At 45.2% G+C, this 23606-nt stretch overlaps 1 protein-coding gene across 1 annotated transcript; it reads left to right on the top strand.

The window, feature by feature from the left end:
- The first annotated feature begins 4119 nt into the window (after positions 1 to 4119).
- On the top strand, positions 4120 to 22598 carry LOC118095057 (cytochrome c oxidase copper chaperone). The gene is made up of 3 exons (XM_035135944.2): positions 4120 to 4330; positions 20858 to 20963; positions 22433 to 22598. Exons 1-3 carry the CDS (start codon positions 4227 to 4229, stop codon positions 22445 to 22447), a joined length of 225 nt encoding a protein of 74 aa, XP_034991835.1. The 5' UTR covers positions 4120 to 4226; the 3' UTR covers positions 22448 to 22598.
- The last annotated feature ends 1008 nt before the right edge of the window (positions 22599 to 23606 follow it).

The raw sequence follows: 23606 nt of genomic DNA, 5'->3' as shown, positions 1-23606 counted from the left end.
AGGGAAGGTTTTTTAAAATGTTTAATGTTTTATTATGTTTTTTATATATTGGAAGCTGCCCAGGGTGTTCTGGAGCAACCCAGTAAGATGTATAGGGTATAAATAGTGAAATTATCATTATGGAATGGGACGTCCCTATTTTCATCAAAGAAATGTTGGAGGGCATTGCTTGTTTCTTTAAAAAATGTTTAGGGGTACTCTCATTTTTCTACTCATATTGAAATACTGCCCCGAAATGAGGCCAAACTTAGATTCACAAAATGTTTAGGGGTATGCATACCCCCAGAAGAAGAAAAGCACTGTCGGAGGGTATGTAAATCATTCTTCAACCATGAAGAAATGTTTGCTTTTCACAGTTCACATAAAATAAAGGAGTTTGTCTCTTCTTGGGCCTCCTCACTGTATATGCATTGATCTGGGTTTTTGCTTACCAGAGCACTCAGGGCAATGCACAAACAAAAACAGCACACCACCACAAAACTAGAACAGGCACACACAAAACCCCATTTAGTTTCATAATGCCTTTTTGATCAAGGACCACCAGGGGTCGTTGCAAGCCCATACAAAAACTTACATTCTTCCTATATTCTCTCCCCAGCTCAAGGCAGGTGGCAGAGAGATTTCACTAGGGCGGGGGCGGGCAAACGGTTGCAAGGAGAGTGAAAGCACGATGTTTTTATATAAGGCACAAGCTGCTGGCAAATTAGAGTGACGTTAAGTCCTTTTAGCCTTCCATTTCCCAACTCTGCTGTTTGCCAGTGATGAATAACTTGCTGCCTGACATTCTTCAGACAAGTGGGTAGTTTCAGGTCTACTAAAGTTCAGAATACAGTGGTACCTCTGGTTACGAACTTAATTCATTCCGGAGGTCCGTTCTTAACCTGAAACTGTTCTTAACCTGAGGTACCACTTTAGCCTCCCACTGCCGCCGCGCGATTTCTGTTCTCATCCTGAGGTAAAGTTCTTAACCCGAGGTACTACTTCAGGGTTAGCGGAGTCTGTAACCCAAAGTGCTTGTAACCCAAGGTGTTTGTAACCCGAGGTACCACTGTGCTTACGCAATTATTTCTTCCCCCCATCTTTTATTATTTTCTTTGTCTGTTTGTCCTTGTTTTTTGGTACTACTAAAGCTGTAGGCACACCAAGAAGAAGAAGAGGAGGAGGAGGAGGAGGAGGAGGAGGAGGAGGAGGAGGAGGAGGAGTTTGGATTTGATATCCCGCTTTATCACTACCCGAAGGATTCTCAAAGCGGAGATGCGAACCCAGTTCCTAAGATTAAGAGTCTACCGCTCTTAACCACTATACCACCCTGGCTCATGGCTTCCCCCAAAGATTGCTTGGAACTATTGCTTACCCCTCAGGAGAATGAGAATTTCTAGCACCCTTAAAAAATTACAGGTTTGGGGATTATTTGGGCGAAATAATGTGCTTTAAATGTATGGTGTGTATTGCAACTACTCCTGAACTTGTTTGTTTGGCTCAGCTTCAGTGCACTGCTAGGCAATGGTCAACTCACATGGAACAGCTTCCCTCGGAAGGCAGCGACTCTCCTTCCTTGAAGGTTTTTAAGCAGAGTTTGGATAGCTATCTATCAAGGATGCTTTGGTTGAGATTCCTGCATTGCAAGGAGTTGGACTAGGCAACCCTTGGAGTGCCTTCCAACTCTACAATTCTAAGATTCCATTATTCAGATTTACAGATGTTTGAATTAATACGTATATTTGAATAACTAATCTGTGCTCCGTTTCACAGCTTGACCGCATGACCTCTTCCCTCAGGGTTCATCCTGATTCCCTTGCACAACGCTAACATGGAAGGAACGTTATACTTTTAAGACACACTCCAAGGACAATTTCCCCCCTTGAAGAATTCTGGGCACTGCAGTTTGTTAAGGGTTGCTGGGAATTGCAGCTCTGCAAGGGGTAAACTACACTACCCAGAATTCTTTGAGAGGGAAATGTGCTTTGAACGTGTTTTAAAGGTATAGCATGTGCACAGCCATAGTCTGGTCTTTATTGAGCATTCATTCTGATTTGCTTGACGGGTGTTTATACATCTACATTAAGCATTCGTTCAGCTTAATACCACAGCCCCACACTTTTACTTCATTTCCCTATCACTTTCTTAACTGCTAAAATTCTGGCAGTTGTTTATATTAGTGTGTGTGTTTAACAGAACGCTTTAATCCACCTTAATTGCTCAAAGCTCAGTGTAGGGTATATACTTGTATTCCTCCCACAAAATACTGTCTGGGGGTGACCTTGTTCTCGCTTGCTCTTACGCCCCCTCTCTATCTTTCTCTCTCATTCACACACAAAGCATGAAAATGTCCTGCTTTCTTCAAATGACTCACCAAGGCTGCAAATCTATTTGTGTTTACCCAGGAGTAAGTTCCATTGAATTCAATGGGGCTTACATATTGAGAAGACATGCATAGGGGTAGTGCTGTCAGACACTTGCTACACTCCACACACAGTTTACACAGCAAAACCTCTTCTTGTACTAAAAATGCCATTATGTACACACAAAAAACAACCCCCAAATATCTACATCAAGACATTTCACAACACTCTCGAGCCAAGGCTGGCCAATCTGCTTTACCGCCTAAGGCAAAAGAAAAGAAAACCTATATCCACACCCGACTGTAAAAATACAAGGATAATAAATGAAATAACCATTTGCTGTGCTTTCATGACCTCCAAAGTCAGTGGATTGAGGTGGCTGCTTCAAAGTGCCTAAGGGTAGGGCTGGCCCTGCTGAACACATACAAACATTTTGCATATCCAGATAGGCATATATCCTGCACCCCCCACATACACACACACAAATGCAACCCCTGGCCACATTCTATATTGCAAAGAGGTCCCACTCAAATCATGCATTTTCCCAGGAGTAAGCCCCAGGGAACCCAATAGGACTTCCTTTTGAATCAACATGCACTGGATTGTGCTGCAATATATATCTAGTTCTCCTACCAGGATGTGGCCAATCCTGCTACCAAAAGTCCTGCTTCACCCATACGCACATCAGCTATATGTCATGCCTTTCTGCATCAGCAGCTCTCTGTCACCAGAGTTGAATGTGCAATGCAACAGCTCACCGACATTCCCACCCAAAACTTCCACAATCACCTCTCTCCCTTCCACAGCACCACTTACACAAACAATCCAACAGTCAGGGTTCATGCAACAACACGATTCGTGTCAAAAGCCTCCGGCTCACCCCTCACAGCCGCACAGAAATGCCCCCAAACCCTGGTGCACATCCCACCCTGCCCTAAGCCACCCCAGTTCCCAAAAACATTTCCAGCTGTGCTATGCACGCAACGCTCCACATCTGTCATCAGGACATACCAACCAACGTGCCAGGGCTTAACCTGGCCTGAAGCTTAAGCCCCTGCATTCAGTGCTAGGTTGGAAACCCTGAAGCATATCTTTCTTTCAGTTCCTCTGAGCACATGCAGAGTGGACCACTGAGCAGTCCCAGCCAGTGTCCACACATCTGGAAGCAGGGTGTATGGCACCCGGGCTTGATTGCACCGCAGCACCTCTCTGCCACACTAAATCCTCTCCAGCCTCCCAAGAAGGACTCGCATGTGCCATTCAGGTGTACATAACTGCATTGCTGCCACACACATACTCCCTGAGACAAGCTCCACCAAACCAAACCATCTCCTTCCTCAGAGGTGGACCTATTGATCCCGGCCCACTGAATAGATTCCAAGGCCCTCTGAGGTCACGGCTGGTTTGGCTGGCCACAGATCTCATCGAGCTTCACACCTTCTGTGGCCAATTATCCTTAAGTTGCGTGGGCAGCGAGAACGGTGCCCGTCAGTTGTCACTCCCTGCTGCGGCTGATCTCCTTGGCCCTGACTCTGCGGCCACCTTCCAGGTCAGAGTCCACCATTCACCGAGAGAGGCGATTTGATTCCTGTTCCTCGCTTGCCCCCAGCCCTGTTGCAGGAAGGGAGGGTGCTCTGTCCCAGCTAAGCCTCTCTGCGAATTAAAAAACCTCAGCGGCTGCAGCCTATCTCAAATACCCAAGAAGACACACACACACACACACACACACACACACACACACACACACACAAAATACACGCCCAGCTATCTGTCTATCCTGCATGACTGGGCAGGGCTCCGGCTGCCTCCAGCCAGAGGAATCGTCAGCACCGCTCCTCTCGATCAGTGCAGAAGACACAGGCACGCACAACCAGGAGACCCAGCATGTCAGAGAGCCACAGCGATGCCACGGCAGAGGGACAGGGCGCCCCTGAGCCCACCACGGAAGAGCCACCCTGCGCTGAGCTGAAAGCTGCTTCTGAGAAATGGTAAGGGGACCGAGGGGTGAAGTGGGCAGTGAACAGCCCCCAAGGGCAGGTACATGTCAGCTTCAAAAGCCCCGCCGGGAAGGTGAGGAAGGTCGTTGTGGAGTGTGGCGCACTCATGCACTGAAGGGATGTGGTTGGTGGGTCGCTGAAGGCAAGAGGGGGGAGACACCCCCCTCCCGCTGACTCCCACCTGTCTTTCCAAGGGAAGCTGTACTAGGGTGATTCTAGGTCAGATGAGTGACAGGGCGGGTTGGATGCCCGGAGGCAAAAGCTTGGGAAGAGTAACGAAGGGATACAAGCGACCTCTGCTGAATCAAGGAAGGGAGCACGCTTAGAGTCCAAAGGCATGTGTGTTGGGAAACTGGCCTAGCAGAAAATTGTTAAGAGGCCCCCCGCTGTTCGCACACATGCCTAGAGGGAGGCAGCTACCCCATATTCTGGCACCTGATGCGGAAAATGCAAATGGCGTCCTTGCCTCATTGGCTGCAAATGATCAAGCAAGGTTCGTTTTTTTTAAAAGGATGGCTGCCAGTGTGCCACCATTTCATCAAGATAGCCAAAATCTGCCACCAGAGGCAGCTGCGTCACTCGGCTTCAAAGAAAGGCCAGCCCTGAGCAAGCCAGGCTTATGTCTGGTCGTGGCATAGTTTGTGGCCGAAACCACAGAGCTGTGTATAAAGATTGGCCAGCTCTGAGGACAGTTTTAACACTGATTCCTCCTCCACCCACCTGGTTCGACATCTAATCGCCTGGCTCCACCTCTGGTTCTGATCAGCTTCCGCTTCAATGGGATTTCCTAAACCACGTTAATTGCTTCTCGGGCTTTTGGCTAAGATCAAGTGTAGCGTAGCTAACAGGCAGGTGCGTTTTTCGAGAGCTTCATTTGTTAGCTCAAAGCTGAGCACTCTGCAAAACCTCGCCTCCTCAGCTAAATCACTAGCATAAAACCTTTGCAAGACCTGAGCTGCTGGTTAAGCTATGGTAGCTCGGAGCTCCTGGAAAAAAAGAGAATGCAATACCTTAGGCTTTCTGCTGCCAGCGAGCTATAACCACATGCAAATATATGGAGCAGAGTAGGGAAGAAAACCAAACAAACTTAAAATCTATTCTTCAGAAGAACGGCTGCAGGGAATGGAAGTGACTGCTCAGGGATTACCAGTTAATGCCGCATGCGAATATGAGAGTAACCCCATACCATTTTCAAAGACAAATGTCATACCCCTAGAGGGTAAGGTCTATAACAAATGTTCAGAAATGCCACCCTCACACACAAGATCCCTATGCCTACCCTTAAAATAAGTCTATTGACAGTAAATCCCATAACATGGTTCATGTACCAAACATATCTAAGAAACCACTACCCTCTGAACTCATGAATATCCAAAAGTTTCTTTTGTAACCCTGTTACCTGTGCCAGGTAAAAACCCTAAAAACCCATGTTTCCAAACACACCACTCAGACGAAAATGCATGCTGGGATAAGAACCAGGTTGCAAACCAGCGCCCTCTAGTGGCAGCTACACTGGTACTGCACCTATAAAAACTTCCCTCTCAAATCGGGAGCCGATTTGTTCCACAACTAAGCCATTCGGGAACCAAGGTGCCACTGTATATCTATCTAGAAAGAAAGCTTGAGATTCAGTAGAGGTTGCCCATTAGAGCAAGTGGGGCATTGCCCAACGAACCTCAGCCACACCCAACCTGCCTGCCTTTTTACTTATAACCAGTCCAGGTGTCACTGGTCAGCAGTCAACATTTGGAGACAGTCATGTACGCTTCTAGTGCTACCGTGTTTCTCCAAAAATAAGACACAGTCTTATATTTATATTTCCTCAAAAGAAAACACGGTGGCTTATTTTCAGGGGATGTTTTAATTTTTTTAATTAACTATGGTACAGTTTAACCTACAAGGTTAAACTGCCTATCACTATGGCTTATTTTCGGGGTATGGCTTATTTTCGGAGAAACACGGTAGGAGGATGTGTCCCTGTTTACCATCTAGAATTTAGCACAAGAGGGGGGGGAAACAGAGCAAGAAGGGAGGGAAATGGAGGCAGGGGGATATAAAGTGCTTTTTAAACATTATGCTGGTCATGTGGAGCAGTGAACTAAGAGATGTGAAAGCCCAGGGAAAAGATGTGATTTTTACTTTTCCTGTGGGTTTTTTCCCATTTCCCCACCTTCTTCTGGGTTTTCCTTCCAGTTTTTTTCCGAACCGTCGCCTCTGGACCTACATTTGATTTAAATCGGAGATAAGCCCATTGCCTGTTTGGAAGGGGTTACACTCCTTCTAAAAGGAGCAGGGACACATTTTGGGGAGATTCCTTGATCTCTCTCTGTCACTAGAGGTCCAAGTCTGTGGCAATGAGTGCTTCTTACCAAGTCCTGCTGGTTTGCCTCTTCTGTTTTTAACTGATCAGCATTTACTGATTTTTAATGGTGTTTCTGTAGGCGCCTTTTATTGATTTTATTCTTATACTAGTGTAATTCACCCGTCATACCGCCTTGATTTTATTTATTTTTTTAATGAAAGTGTAAATTCTAAATATGTAAACAAACAAACAAATGGGGCATGGACTCCTCTAATAAAACAGCCAACTTTTCAGGTAAGGGTCATTTCACACTTACATTGTGTACACTATTTAGCACAGCTGTGAAGAAATAGCACAACACATCATCATAATCATGCAGACGAATAAGGCAATGTCTTTTACTAGGCCGACGTCAGCTTTCAAGTTACACAGATCTCTCTCTATCAGCTTGAAAATGTTCATCGGCACAAAAACACCACACCCAAAAGCTTGCAAACACCAACAGATATTGGCTGAATAAGACAGTGGAATACCCTTCCTGCATTTCCTAGGGCCAAGTCACATATTACGATTTCTTTAAGAGAGAGAGAAAAGATGTGAACCTAAAAGTTTATTTTAAGTGTATACTTAAAAATATAATGAATGAGTAAAAGAAAGCCACGTGTCGTATCAGTCTCACAGCAGCTAATTGAGTATGGTCTGGTGGAGGACCAAAGTGTAGCATTTGTCCTGTGGTTCAAGTCCCAGACTGGCTTGGACCAGTCTTGGAGCCTCAGTTTCCTATCTGTGAAATGGGAGTAACTTTATGCAGGGGGTTGTGAGGAGGCAGGTAGAAGATTGTACAGTATTTGCAGGGTGCTATTGGGGGGGTGGAGAATTGATGGAGAGGAAATGACAGCTCTGCATTTCTTCTGCCGTTCTTTCCAGTGATACTATTCAGACCCTGAGCCTCCTGAGCCTCAATTAACTCAAGCAGCTAAAGCTCAGCTAGAAGGATTAGAGGGTAAGGAGTAAATCCTCCTATTGGGCCAGGGGCCAGGGTGATTCTGTGACGGATGCATTTGGCCCCACAAAGCTCCCCACAGAAACTATCGCTCTGACCCATTCCTGGTCACGGGATTTTGCCAAATGCATCATATTTTTAAAATACAGGGCTCCAACTGAGCCTATCCTTTAATTTATTTTGCACACACACACGTGATAAAAGATTCAAAAAACATCTGCACAATATACAGTGGTACCTGGGTTTCCTAGTGTAATCCATTCCGGAAGACCGTTTGACTTCCGAAGTGTTTGAAAACCGAGGCACAAAGGGCGGTCCGCCAGTTCAATAGAGACAATTGTGAAAAACAACAGATATGCAGAGCTGAAGCCATTTTACTTCCGAGGCACGTTCAAAAACGGAAGCATTTACTTCCAGGTTTTCGGTGTTCAAAAACCGAAACATTCGGCAATGGAGACACCCAAAAACCGAGGTGCCACTGGTATATAAAACAATAATCAATATAACACAGATTTAATCAGCAAATGTTTAAAACGACTATGGGTAACTAAAGTACCGTATGTGTCTGGATACGTTTGCTGAACCAAAATAAGGCTTTGGCAAGTGTCTAAAACAGTATAGCAATCTTGAGAACTGTTGTGCATTAAAGGAGCTGGAAACTGTAGCTTTGAAGGGGTAAACTAGAGTCTGTAGGATTCTTTGGAGAAAGCAATGTGCTTTCTAAATGTATGGTGTGGGTAAGTAAATTTACCTTTGTAAGTTCACACTCTAGCTTCAGGACACCTTTAAAGCCCCTTTGAAACACATTTTCCCCCCTCAAAGTATTCTGGGCACTGTAGTTTAGCCCTTACACAATTGCAATTCCTGGCAACGCTTAACAAACTACAATACCCAGAATTACAGTCATACCTCATGATATGTCCGCTTCATGTTGCGTCTTTTCAGGTTACGGACGCGCCGAACCCGGAATTCCCGGAACGGGTTACTTCTGGGTTCAGCACATCTGTAACCTGCGCGCATGCGCAGAAGCGCTAAATCGTGCTTTGCGCAGAAGCGCCACATTGCATCACGCGTATGCGCAGATGCGGCACTTCATGTTGCGGCCTTTTCATGTTGCGAATGGGCCACCGGAACAGATCCCTTTCACAACATGAGGTACCACTGTATGTGAATGAACAAAAGTGCTTCAAATGTGCTTCAAAAGGTATACCGTGTAAGCAGCCTTATTTATTGGGTTAGATCAGTGGTTTTAGGAATGGGAAGACAAAAGTTTTACCTGTATTTTTCCACCACAGTAGTTGGAGGGAGTCGTAACCGGGGGAAGGGTTAAGCATACACATGGCCTCCTCACCTCTGCTCTGGCTAAATTTCAGCTAGAAACCATAGATAAGGGAGAGGCAGCAGATTATGTTTAGAAATCTTCCACATAGTCTCACTTATTCTCAGCTCTGGTTCCAAATGTACCCAGAAGACCTACTTCTTGCTCAGTAAATAATCTTGGACAATTTGTTTGTTTGTTTGTTTGTTTGTTTGCATGTTTTCTGTATTTTGATGCTATCTTTCAGAGCGACAGCCACAATCAAACTGTGTAGACACATTGTTGGCTTAGAACATGGCAAGGTTGTTTTTTTATCAATTCAGGTCAAAGCTGGTTTGGGATAAATATATCAAAATGCAGCATTTCATAAGACATGATAGGATAGATATGGATTGTGACTAATGCCCTGTCTTTGGTGGGAGGTCACTGGATGGAGAGTAAATTGGAGTGTGTACATAGCTTCAGTTTCTTAAAAATCTTGACCAAAGAATTCCCCAATGCTTTCCAATACCAATTTAGCTCTGCATCCATGGACATACTTATGGTATATATCACATAAATGTCTCTTGCAGAATGCCAGCAATTATAATCCAGTGAGGAATGCTGAGAATTCGGCTAGATATAGGGTTGCCATGTGTCTGGAATTTCCCGGACATATCCAGAATACTGCAATTGGAAGCAGTGACTGGGCGGAAATCGATTTAAAAAAATGTCCAGGAAAATCCGGATGTATGGCAACCCATGTTGGCAATGTTGGTTTTTTGGCTATTTCCCCTAAAAATAGCTTTAAAACTGCATTTTATATGGGGGGGGGGGTTGGTGAAATCACCAAACTTTGGCAAAAAAAAACCCAAACCCTTTTCTGTCCAGATTTTCACTGTTTAAAATATGGCAACCCTACTAGATATCTGTAGCCTTTCAGTCTCTGCACCCCTTTGTAATTTTGGAGATATTCTCTCCTTTCCTTAAGCACCTCTCCCCTCACCACTATCCTACTGTCCCCTGCTTTTTCTTTTGTGACATCACTGTGATTTTATAATCTCTCTCTCTCTCTCTCTCTCTCTCTCTCTCTCTCTCTCTCACACACACACACACACACACACACACACACACACTTGTTTCCGTCTGCCAGGCTAATCCTAAAATGCCTGCAGAGGGGATTTTCTTTTGGAAGATGATAGTTTGGATTTACCAGAAATAATACACTATCAAGCTCACCCCCCCTTTTTTAATGACCAGGTGGCTTGAGCTAAAAAAGACTTCGCAAAGATGAGCTGTGCAGGGCACGTGCTGCCCTCTAGAGGCAGGGCAGATACCCAATGAAAACAGTCATTTTGCACATACATACATACATACATTCCAGAGCAACGCCACCGTACTTCAAGCAAAAAAAAGTGCTAGTATTGTAATACTGCATGCATATAACAAATATACACCATTACCGTATTGTTTATTATTTTAAGATATTTTTCTTTTACTGCTTTTCTAAAGCAAAATGCCTGAGGCAACTTACAAACCAAAAGCAATAAAATACGGCTTCATGTATTTCTCATTCTTGATGGAACAATTTTCTTTGGTGAGAAAAATTGTGGTCCCCTATATCCAGTTCTTTTGGATATAGCTATCTGGCATAGCCTTGCCTTCTTAAATACTTTCTTGGTGGGTTACTTTGGTCTTTGTCCCCTCAGCGACCCACACTCAGCTAGTTATCACCAGGCAGGCCTCACTTGTTAACTTAGGGTTCAGGGTGCAGCACAGTGTAACTTCCTAAACCTCAATTAAATTCTAGCTTTTGTTGGACCCAGGAATTCGGGGCGTCTCGCACCCCACATCATAGCGCAGATGGGGGCCTTTGCGTAACTATTTTGTTATACTTTTTCAGGGTACCTTGTAGGTATAGGTTAGGGTTGCCATATTTCAACAAGGATACCCCAAAAATTGTTGAACTTTTTTTTAAAGAAACCCTCAGTTTTTTAGCTTCTTCTCTTTTTTTACAAAAAATACCCCAAAAAAACATGGTTGGGTTTTTTTATTGACTTGTCTAAGATCCAGGACAAAGCACCACCTTTCAGAAAAGACCCTCCTGGACGTCAATTCCGCCTTTGAAATCCCGGTAATGTCTGGGAAAATAAGGGTACATGGCAGCCCTAGCATAGGTGTGTTTTATGTGTGTGCTTTCATGGTTTTCAGATTAGTCGCTCTGACTGGTTTATGCTTGGACAGGAAAAGTGGGGTGCATTTCATGTAAACAAATCTGTGAATTAAAAATGTCGCAACACACTCCGATCGACCCCAGCGGCTCTGATCTGCCTGTTGGCACTAATGCAGGATGACAAGAACGCCCTGTGACTTGCCATCTGCCAGGCTGTGTTGGGGATGGGGAAATAGCTGTCGTTAATGAGGCCGCAGGGATTTTTGATCAGCAGGGGACAATCAATTACATAACTGGACTCGAGGGGGGGGGGCTTTATTGAGGGGAAAGGAGACATGGCACACTTGCCAAGGTCAGCAAAGGGGCAGGACAAGGAATGGCAGCATATGTCTCTAAATATCAGTCTTGCAGGCTTTCCATAGGCATCTGGGCTGGCCACTGTGAGAGCAGTAAGCTGGTCTAGATGAGCCATGGGCTTGATCCAGCAGGACTCTTCGTACGTACAAGTCATAACTCACATCCAATGCGTGCTCAGATACCTAGAGAAGTTGCGGGGTCCCCGTCATCGAACCTTGTCGAGGAAAACCAGAGCAGTGGTGTGTCCAATTACAAATTGCCAAGACAGAGGAAACAGGTTTATATAACACACACACATAGCTCAATGTATATCTGCCGGTGTAAAATTTAGAAATAATATAGTAATTCAAACAGAAATGCAATATATGTCACCAGTGCTATTTTCTTAGGAAAAGAGGTGCCGGAACTCACCATGAACACCTCCTCCCTTGTTCTCTTATTATGGCAATGGCACCCACCTGAAAGGTGCTGGAACTGAGTTTCAGCAAGTTCCAGCAGAAAAAAAGGTTTGTGGCAAGAGGCCTTTCAAATAGACTGAGGGTTGACCTCTGTAAAGTAGGACGCATGGCCTGGCCTAGCGAGCAACCTGTCTCAAGCTGTGGGCCTAGAGCAGCTGTGGTCAAGAGAAAGAGGGCACTGTATAAATATCAGTGTTTGTTATTGTGATGTTGGTGCCGACAAGGCTGACGGATCTTGACTATACAGTCGTACCTTGGAAGTCGAACGAAATCCGTTCTGGAAGTCCATTTGACTTCCAAAATGTTCGGAAACCAAAGCGCTGCTTCTGATTGGCTGCAGGAAGCTCCTGCAATCAATCAGAAGCCACGGAAGCTCCATTGGTCAATCGGGTTCCAAAGAACGTTCGTAAACCGAAACACTCACTTCCAGGATTGCGGCGTTCAGGAGCCAAAACGTCTGAGTACCGAGACATTTGGTGTCCAAGGTACGACTGTATTGGCTTGGGGAAGTCCTATCAACTTGATCTACCCTACAGATGGATTGAAGCGTAGCTTTTGCTGACTAAAAGGCAAAAGAGAACCTAAAAATGCATTTCTTTTCAGTACTCAAATTTAGGATTTTTGATGATGGTGGTGATAATAGTTCAGTCCTTAATAATAAAAAATAATCTCATTTGAAATAAAGTTGAGATCTTACTACTTAAAATCTCCTTGTAGGGAGAACTTTATGATTGGCTTCTGAGATTTGGGTTTAAGTTTATCTGTTATGGTGAGGGGGAGACAGGAAAGATCTCTGATCGCTGTGCAGGATTTGAGCCAAATTCAATCCAAGTTGAATGAGATTTAAAAAACGAGTTGGAGGGGACCAAAAGAACATATAACAAATATCTTACTTCTGACATATTAGGATTGCAGTGTTGAAAAATGCAGGTGCTGAATCTTTTAAATCTATGAACACTTAAAATTGTGTACCAAGAAAGAAATTGCAAGGAAGGAAGGAAAAAAGAAAGAAAGAAAGAAAGAAAGAAAGAAAGAAAGAAAGAAAGAAAGAAAGAAAGAAAGAAAGAAAGAAAGAAAGAAAGAAAGAAAGAAATTGCAAGAAGGAAGGAAGGAAGGAAGGAAGGAAGGAAGGAAGGAAGGAAGGAAGGAAGGAAGGAAGGAAGGAAGGAAGGAAGGAAAAAAGAAAGAAAGAAAGAAAGAAAGAAAGAAAGAAAGAAAGAAAGAAAGAAAGAGGAAGGGAGGAAGGAAGGAAGGAAGGAAGGAAGGAGGGAGGGAGGAAGGAAGGAAGGAAGGAGGGAGGGAGGGAGGGAGGGAGGGACTCTGCACTGTATGTTTGCATGCTCAATCCTGTTAACTTGTGGGCCTGATGGGAGACGACAGGCAAAGGCAGCCGGTCAGATCCTCCTATCTCTACACAGCAAACGTCTCCAATGGCTGGCACCTGCACAACCACGTGGATCCCATCTAATCCACTGCCAGCAGCACATCCCTGACCCACATTGGGCTCTTCCTGCTGCGTTTCCCTGGCAACAGGCCCTGCGTGGAACTGTGGGAATGGTGTGATGGTCTATGATAACTCCCTGTGTGCCAGCACACTGCTCAGCAAGGGAAGCTTTCCCCCCATCTCCTTATCGGAAGAAGAGTCAGTGGTTTGCTGCCTGCTAATGCCACTGTTCAATGAACAGAGCCAGGTATCTGGCAGAAGTGGGGCAGACGGCGGGGAGGGGGTAGATTCTGCTGAATGTTTCACCAACCATCCTACAAGTTGTTCTGCATCTTTCGGCACTCTTAAATACGCCAAGCGCTTCAAAGTAGCTTCTAAGTCAGGCATCCCCAAACTGCGGCCCTCCAGATGTTTTGGCCTACAACTCCCATGATCCCTAGCTAACAGGACCAGTGGGCAGGGAAGATGGGAATTGTAGTCCAAAACATCTGGAGGGCCAAAGTCTGGGGAGGCCTGTTCTAAGTTTTCCCTCGCCCACCATTTCCTGCCAAAACACAAAGGGGGCCAGGCGGTGGATCTAACCAGCACATATGGGGCAACACACCCACCATTTTCTACAGTAACTCCAGAAGGTCCAAAATGGAGAAGGATGTTATGGCATGGCAAGCAGAGAGGCAGGGAGCAGGGGAGGCACTGACTCAGCACAGGCTTCATTAGCACCAAACAGAGCGGACAGCCATGCGGCAATAATGTGGCTTGTCTAGCCCCGCACAAGTAACCCTTTCCTTGCCGTACTGTCCCTGTACACAGTTCCGCTCACCCAATTTAAAAATAAGAAAGAAAGCTCCTTCGTCCGAATGAAACACACACAAAATCGACCGTTGTTAGTTCCATGCAATTTGAACCAGGAAGGACTGACAAAAATCGGAGGTTAGAGGAAAAAATACACTTGGCCATTCCTTGTTAGCATATGCCACGTCTATGCTAGCCTCAACGTAATGGGATAAATAGAATGTGAAGCGTTTCGTGTGTGCTGTTAAGGCCTGCAAAGCATTCTCCTGCAGTCTATCTAAAACCGCTGTGTAGGAGCTGCCAGGCAATGCATCAAACCAAACTGATGTAGAAAGTGTTTGGGAGGCAAGTCAAGGTGGGCAGAAGATAGAAAACCTTGACCTAACAAGGGGCTAAAAGTCCTCAAGGGGCTCTTAGAATCAATGGTATATCTCCTTTGTTTTTTGTTTTGTTTTGTTTTTTAAATAATTTTTATTTGGTTTTACAAATTTAGTCACATTCAAAATCACAAATAGTAAAAATTACACAAGATTCTTCCAAATCTGTAGACTTCCCTCGTCCCCTCCATGGGTTCTTTAGTTGACTTTAGTTAACCGAATATTATAAATCACTCTAGCTTTTAAATTCTCCATTGAAATTCTCCATAATATAAATTTCCCCCATTCTTTGTTGAAGTTTTGATCCTCCTGGTTTATGATTTTCCCAGTCATTTCTGCCATCTCTGCATAGTCCAACAGCTGATTCTGCTATTCCCCTCTGGTAGGGACCTTGTCGTCTTTCCAACTCTGGGAAACCAACATCCTTGCAGCTGTTGTTGCAGTCATAAACAGTCTTTTCTGATCCTTCAGTATCTCTGCACCTAATGGTATATCATGCGAAAGGCTGGACTAGATGAATCCCAAACCGGAATTAAGATTGCCAGAAGAAATATCAACAACCTCAGATATGCAGATGACACAACCTTGATGGCAGAAAGTGAGGAGGAATTAAAGAACCTTTTAATGAGGGTGAAAGAGGAGAGCGCAAAATATGGTCTGAAGCTCAACATCAAAAAAACCAAGATCATGGCCACTGGTCCCATCACCTCCTGGCAAATAGAAGGGGAAGAAATGGAGGCAGTGAGAGATTTTACTTTCTTGGGCTCCTTGATCACTGCAGATGGTGACAGCAGTCACGAAATTAAAAGACGCCTGCTTCTTGGGAGAAAAGCAATGACAAACCTAGACAGCATCTTAAAAAGCAGAGACATCACCTTGCCGACAAAGGTCCGTATAGTTAAAGCTATGGTTTTCCCAGTAGTGATGTATGGAAGTGAGAGCTGGACCATAAAGAAGGCTGATCGCCAAAGAATTGATGCTTTTGAATTATGGTGCTGGAGGAGTCTCTTGAGAGTCTCATGGACTGCAAGAAGATCAAACCTATCCATTCTGAAGGAAATCAGCCCTGAGTGCTCACTGGAAGGACAGATCCTGAAGAGAGATCCTCATGAGAAGAGAAGACTCCCTGGAAAAGACCCTGAGGTTGGGAAAGATGGAGGGCACTAGGAGAACGGGACGACAGAGGACAAGATGGTTGGACAGTGTTCTCGAAGCTACGAACATGAGTTTGACCAAACTGCGGGAGGCAGTGGAAGACAGGAGTGCCTGGCGTGCTCTGGTCCATGGGGTCACGAAGAGTCGGACACGACTAAACGACTAAACAACAATGGTATATCTCTTTTGTGCTTGCATAAATAGCTTACCCCAGAGTATGGCTTATGGAATGCAGGAAATAATTAACTCCACCCAAATAATTAACTCCATTTTGCATCCAGCTCGGCACCTTCAAGCCACCATTTTGCACCTGTCTCTGACTGGTGGACCTCACAGTAATAAATAATAATAAGTACTTGTACCCCGCCCATCTGATTGGGTCGCCCCAACCACTCTGGAAGTTCCTGCAAACCTGACGTCTGCCTGCACCTGATATGAGCTACATACACAGGGATGAGCATAGCTGGATTAACCCCACCTTCTTTAGAAACACAGGCCAAGGAGATAACATCCGAGAATGGTCCATCCCCACTGGCTTCCAACAAAGGGACAAAGCTGCTGCCCTGAGGCTCTTTTTGTCTGGAATGTGCTCAGCTGTGGCGGACAGGAAAGGGGCCCAAGTGAGGAGGAATTTGAGCAGCTGAACCAGGCAGGGAGAGGCAGAAACAGCAGTGCAGACTACTCTGATCGCGGTGAGATCCCTCTCCTACCAGGTCACAAAGGGCTGGATGCCCTCCATGCCAAGAGAGACAAGTTACCATGGAGGTGCATCATGGTTTCATTGTTAGCACAATAGTTCACTTTATATTCTCAGTTCATGAGGTCGGGGTGTTCTTCATTTGCCTTTTATGAAAACCCCTCAAACTTTCAGACCCTCCAAGTGTCTCTATTTTCTGGGGACGTCCCTGATTTAGAGACGCCATCCTGGTTTCTGATTTGATCCTGGAATGTCCCGCTTTTCCTTTTAGGATGTCCCTATTTTCATTGGAGAAATGTTGGAGGGTAAGGAGTTATTTGACTCCCAGGCTGTCTGAAGGCAATCCTGTACAGTGGTACCTCGGTTTAAATACACAATTGGTTCCAGAAGTCTGTACTTAACCTGAAGCATACTTAACCTGAAGCGAACTTTCCCATTGAAAGTAATGGAAAGTGGATTAATCTGTTCCAGATGGTCCGCAGAGTACTTAAACTGAAGCGTACTTAACCCGAAGTGTATGAGTGTAATTGGTTCTGGAAGTCCATACTTAACCTGAAGCGAACTTTCCCATTGAAAGTAATGGAAAGTGGATTAATCCGTTCCAGACGGGACCGCGGAGTACATAAACTGAAAGTACTCAAACCGAAGCGTACTTAAACCGAGGTATGACTGTATAGGGAAGTTTTTAATGTTTAATGTTTTATTGTGTTTTTATATATGTTGGAAGCCGCCCAGAGTGGCTGGGGCAACTCAGAAAGATGTGTGGGGTATAAATAGTAAACTTATCATTATGGAATGGGACATCCCGATTTTCATCAGAGAAATGTTGGAGAGTATGCATTTTAGTACTGAGAAGCCCCACTGAAGTTAAAGGGCCTTACTTACACCCAAGTGTACATCAGGATTGACCATAATTGACTTTTTGCTGCATGGTGACCCTTCTCTCTAACGCTAGTTCTGTGGAGACTCAGTGGATTCAGCTGTGAAGGGAAGGCAGACCTCAAAATCTGCAGAAGTTCAACAATCCTTAGAGGTGGGGGAAGCCCTAAGGAGGACAAAAATTCTAGAAAAGTGGTGCAGTTCAGGAATTCAGAGGAAACTGAGCTGATTAGTAAAGTTAGCATTGTTGATACGTTTCATGTGGTGTAGGTGGAATGGTTTATTACAGCGGTGGCCAACTCCCAAGAGACTGCGATCTACTCACAGAGTTAAAAACTGGCAGTGATCTACCCCCTTTTTTGGAGTTCAGGTCAAAGTTGCTGAGCTTTTTTTAGGAAGGAGGGAGGCCATGGGGGGTTTCAGGTCAAAGTTGTTGAGTTTTTTCAGGGAGGAGGTAAAACGTTGAGCTTTTTTTTTTATGGGAGCCACAGTTGTTCAGCTTCTTTGTGGGGAGCCAATGATCTACCAGTGATCTACCACAGACATCCAGTGATCTACCGGTAGATCACAATCTACCTGTTGGACATGCCTGGTTTATTGAATGAGTGGACTTTAAACCAGTTAGGCTTGCCGAAAGGCCGCAGGAGTCAAAGGAAGAGAACTCAGTAATAACCGGACATTCAAGTACTGTATCTTATTTTGGAACTTAAAGGAAATCTGTCGTTTTGACGATGCTGGTGAAAATATTCCTGGATAAGGTCTGAAACTTATAATAAAAGTAATAGTTCATTGTTAAAGTATGCTAGTCCCTTTCTTTGTTAACTGTGATACAGCCCCCTCCCCCCACCCCGGATTTACGCAGGCGTTGCATTTTGGGTTATCACACATGATGGTCTAGTGTGCATAAGCCCCTGTTCTGACACCTTTTGCAGCCACTTCTGGGTCACTGTGATGCACACGTGCGCAATCAGTTGGACGCACATAAATTGGTTGTACGTAAGCCAATCGGAAATCTCTACAAATATACATTCGTGTTGTAAATTAGGTTCTTTCCAAGAGAACCTCCCTGCCTTTGAGGCCAGGAATAATCCTTAACATTTCAGCAGATCTTTTTCCATTGGAAAAAAAACCCTCATAAATATAACTTCGGTTAAGTTTCTTTATGGAGAGGCACAACTATTTTAATAATCTTTTTTTAAAAAAAAAAAAGCTTTTGAAAAAACGTTTTTTAATCACTGTGCAACTGCATTGTGTTTTTATCTGTGTTATACACTCTCGTCTCTTGCCATTATGGAAAAATTATTTGGTCATTTGAAGCAAGTGTTCTTATAAAGACCTTCCCTCGAGTCTTTTTGATTCAAAAATGTTCTGTAAGTGTCAATTCTGCCAGAACCCAGTGAAGCTCAGGGCAGGTCTACTTCCTCCATATCATATCTTGCATCGTCTAGTTACACCCAGGCTCTTTCTCGCAAGCGGCTTACCTTGCATGCTGCTTTCTTAGGGTCACTAGTTCAGAGGCATCAAGAACAAACCACCTGTGGGTGGGGCCGCCCTCAAAAGCCCAGACTACGTGAGCTAAAAGATGTAAGCTTGATGTACTTATGTACTTACGAGATCGTGTGTGTGTGAACTTCAAGCTCCAGCTACTACAACTGAAATACTACAGCAGCTAAGGCGAAGAAAGGGAAACTAGCCTTTGCTAATCGCTTTAGCTCCAAAAGGTACTGAACTGACCTAGGTCTCTAAAATTCCCAATTGGTGCCATGGAGAGCTCCACCAAACTTGCAATTCTTCTCCCTGCTTTACCTGCTAAGTTTCTGTGAAAGTACTGGGACAGGGGCCAGGGCAAACAGGCAGCAATTCTCACTTGGAATTTAATGAGAGCTGGCTCTGAATAGATCTGCAGGCTCCAGCCTGACCTTTCTCTATGCTTATCTCAGGAGCGACCCTCCCTCTGCCAGCTTTGCTGCTATCTCTGGCCCGCAGGCCTAACCGCCAGCACTTGGGTCTCTTGGTTGGCTGGTGGTAGGTAGCATCTGCAAGCAGTTTGCAGCCTTTCGAGAATGAGCCTGTTCCAGGCTACCACCTTTCAATCTGCAATGGCTTACTATGCTTCCATTAACAACGGCATGGTACTTTTTTTAATAAAAGGGAAAGAGAAAATATGTGACACCTTCCCCAGCATTGCACTGTTAGAAAAGAGTTCCGGCGCCTTATTTTGGCCAGCCATCCAAATGATCAAAACACAGACTTAGTAGGAAAAACAGAGACATGGACGACTTTAGCAAGGTCAGCAAGCATCAAGCAGGCGAGTCTCACCTGGCTATAGGTGGCCCTCTGCTACCACCTAGTGGCCATTCCATCTAATGTTAATTGACACAAGGCACAAAATATGCTCCATTCTGAAGGAAATCAGCCCCGAGTGCTCACTGGAAGGACAGATCCTAAAGCTCAGGCTACAATACTTTGGGCATCTCATGAGAAGAGAAGACTCCCTGGAAAAGACCCTGATGCTGGGAAAGATTGAGGGCACAAGGAGAAGGGGACGACAGAGGATGAGATGTTTGGACAGTGTTCTTGAAGCTACGAACATGAGTTTGACCAAAACTGTCTTTGGGAGGCAGTGTAAGACAGGAGTGCCTGGCGTGTTCTGGTCCATGGGGTCACGAAGAGTTGGACACGACTAAACAACAACAAAATATGCAAGGTGAAAGTTACAAGTGAGGGGAAGGTGCTGTTGCTGCTCATCGAAAGCACTCAGATTATAATGGTAGCAAGGAAAAAGTCCTGAATTCCTCATGATCTTTATTTTTAAAAATCTTCACTCCTCATCTATAGCCCAATTTGCTGATTGCATGAGGAAATGTTTATTGGCTTTCTCTTCAGACACCCAAGACCTTGTTATGGCAAAATGATGGTTGTTTCTTTTTTAGCGCTTTTCATGAGAAATCACTTTGTTTTGCCCTTAGAACCTTGCGGAGCTCCTCTAGATGACCTTATTGAACACGCACAAAGCTTACACAGGTTAGAACATGCCCAGTCATTCTTAAGCACTACTTCCGATTTGGTTACAGGGAGATTTACATGACAAGCATCCATCCCGTTTTTTGCTTGCTGCACGTTTATAGTCAACTTCCTGTTAACCATTCATTTGCCCATCACTATCCCAACCACAAGAAGACTGATGTTTAAGTGGAGTTGTTGCACTAGGGGCAAGAGAGTGCTTTAATCCACTTTAATTGCACGAACCCAAATTTCTAGCATGTTTAAATGCACTTTGTTAAGCTAAATTCCTTCCATCACGTTCCACTGGGTGGGGTGCTTCCCGTATGAGCTGCCAGGTTATGGTTTTTGAGGGTGCAAAAGTCTGCCTTGGATCTATCTAGATAATAGGCTCACAAGCACATTATGGGGTAGTCTCGCAAACCTAGGATAAAAAAGGGTTGCCAAAGCACATCATCTAGGCACTGAACCATTCCAAGCTGCTGCAAGTTTGCATGCTTGTTTGGGGGGTTTTGCAAGTCAAAATCTTTACAGGGCAGGAAATGTAAAGGCTCTTCACTGTTTCCATTTACCTTTTGCAGCATTAAAGAAAAGGGAGGAGAGGCATGCAAGGAGCTGCTGGAGGCATACCACTCGTGTCTGCGGGCACTGGGCACGGCCCACCAAGATCTAGAAGCCAACCCCTTGGTAAGATATTGTCCTATACAGCGCACACAGTTGAAATGAAGGGGTGTGCTGAATTCAAAAGGTATAGTGACAGGGGGCCAGTCCACTGTCCCTCAGATCTTGCGGGGGGGCGAACTATATTTTGAAGGGGGGAAAGAACCAATTCCTATGCCCCACAAATAACCCAGAGATGCATTTGAAATAAAAGGACACATTCTACTCATGTAAAAACACGCTGATTCCCGGACCGTCCGTGGGCCGGATTTAGAAGGCGATTGGGCCAGATCTGGCGCCCGGGCCTTAGTTTGCCAACCCATGACCTAGGCAACCCAATCGCCTTCTCAATCTGGCCCACGGACGGTCCGGGAATCAGCGTGTTTTTACATGAGTAGAATGTGTCCTTTTATTTCAAATGCATCTCTGGGTTATTTGTGGGGCCCGCCTGGTGTTTTTACATGAGTAGAATGTGTGCTTTTATCTAAAATGCATCTCTGGGTTATTTGTGGGGTATAGGAACTCATTCATTTTTTTCACCAAAATATAGTCCGGCCCACCACATGGTCTGAGGGATGGTGGACCGGCCCATGGCTGAAAAAGGTTGATGACCCCTGACCTAGGCTCTCCGCTCCTAGATCTCTTTCAAAAGTGGCCCTTCTGGGACATGTGGACCAGGGATAATATGGCATACATGAGAGGCAGTATGAGGAATGGAGAAGAATAACATATCAGCCCACTCTGGAGACTAGTAGTGACACACACACACACACACACACACACACACACACACCCTAAAGGGTGCCTGGGCATTTAACACAGGAGCCCCAGCTGGCAAAACCTTTAGCACATAAAAGCTTTTCACCCCAAGATGACGAGATGGGAGAAGCTCCATGTGCTGGATTTCTGCTAGTCAGAGGAGCCTTGCCAAACAAGAGCGAGCAGCCATAGATCTAAATATAGGGGGAGGCTTGCAGTCAGCAATACTAAGGTAAAGGTAAAAGTTCAGGACCCCTGGGCAGTTAAATCCAGTCAAACTTGATTGTGGGGTTGCTGCGCTCATCTCGCTTCAGGCCGAGGAAGCCGACGTTTGTCTGCAGACAGCTTTCTGGGTCATGTGGCCAGCATGACTAAACCGCTTCTGGCGCAAGGGATGGAAGCCAGAGCGCACGGAAACGCCATTTCCCTTCCCGCTGCAGTGGTACCTATTTATCTACTTGCCCTAGTATGTTAGGTTGGCAGGAGCAGGGACATCAACGGGAGCTCACCCCATTGCATTGATCTGAGCCGCCAACCTTCCAATCAGCAAACCCAAGAGGCTCAGTGGTTTAGACCACAGTGCGGCCTTGCTGTATCCGTGCTTCACAGAAATTGTGAAAGGTATAGAATAGATAGGGGCTGGGGGGAAAAGAGAGAAGCTGAAAACTGTAATGCAGAGGGGAGGAATGCGCCTAGCTGTATCATCACCCTGTGGCTTCCCTTCCTTATTCTTACAGCCGCCAAGTCACTGAGGGACCTGCTTGACTGAGTCTTCCGGCTCCCAAAACTCCATGGCACTCAAGAAGCAAAATTCCAGGGTGGGGACTGTGCAGGGATGGAGGCGACGCTCCTGGGAGCCGCTGGAACAAGGGCTCCCAAGTGCAATAAAGCCCTTTTATTTTACACAGGCTGGGCCTGCATTAGTTACCGAGTCGTTGCTCTTTAATCCACCCACATCAGGGTGCTCCTGGCCCACCTTGAAATCCCCCAGGTGGTTGTTGACCCTACCTTTGCTGTATCTGCTTTGAATATGTATCATTTATATATAGCACCTTAAAAAAAGTTTGGAAAAGTGCTTTATGATCTTTTCTTGCCTCGAGTGCCCACTGAGCCAGCCCCAAAAGAGGTCCACTTCTACTGTCGGCACAACCAATCCTAGACATCACACATGCAGACAGTACTTTGCATCCGGATCTCAGAAGATATTTCAACTGAACTTCTGGGGCAACCCAGAAAAAAACCAAAAACAAGAAAAGGGGAACTGCCTCTGTGGACCTTGGTTCAACAGGCTTGATGTAGCCTGCAGGAGTTAAGGGTGCAAATATTAGAAAAACAGTCCATCTCTAAGTTTCCCTTATTTTCTGGGGTTCTTCAATCCAGCCCCAACCAGCCATTTTAGCAAGGAAACTTCATGCACAATTGCATATGCGGATTCTGCACACAATTATTTGTTGACCTGGAAGGGGGTGTAAAAGGATATTTCACAGTGCACTCCCTCACTTTTGAAGGGATCATTCTCTTGCCACTCCAGGCCACTCACTATGGCCCAGTCTGGAAGGCAACTGAGCCCACATGGCTCAAGGATAGGAAGAGATCAGCCCATTCCTCCACCTACAGCATGTTGCAAACGTAACTTCTTTAGGGGCCACTGCAGCCTAGGATTGTGTAGGACGATTTGGGGATCCGTGTTTCAGTGTGTAAGACTTGCCCATGCAGATTCTTACATTTGTTGCTCAAGATACTAGCAAGATCCCTTCTACCAGTGTGGCACAGAGATTTCAAAACTGGGTTCGCACTCTTGCAGAACTAGCAGAACTTATCACACCTCAGATTCTGGATCCCATCACAGAACTCCCGAAATTTGGTTCACAAGGACATGGATAAATAAGTAGAAAGACGTAAGGCAGGTAC

The sequence above is a fragment of the Zootoca vivipara genome, chromosome 13 (genome assembly GCF_963506605.1).
Source record: "Zootoca vivipara chromosome 13, rZooViv1.1, whole genome shotgun sequence".
Taxonomy (NCBI): Eukaryota; Metazoa; Chordata; class Lepidosauria; order Squamata; family Lacertidae; genus Zootoca; species Zootoca vivipara.
This window is presented reverse-complemented; position numbering and strand designations above follow the sequence as displayed.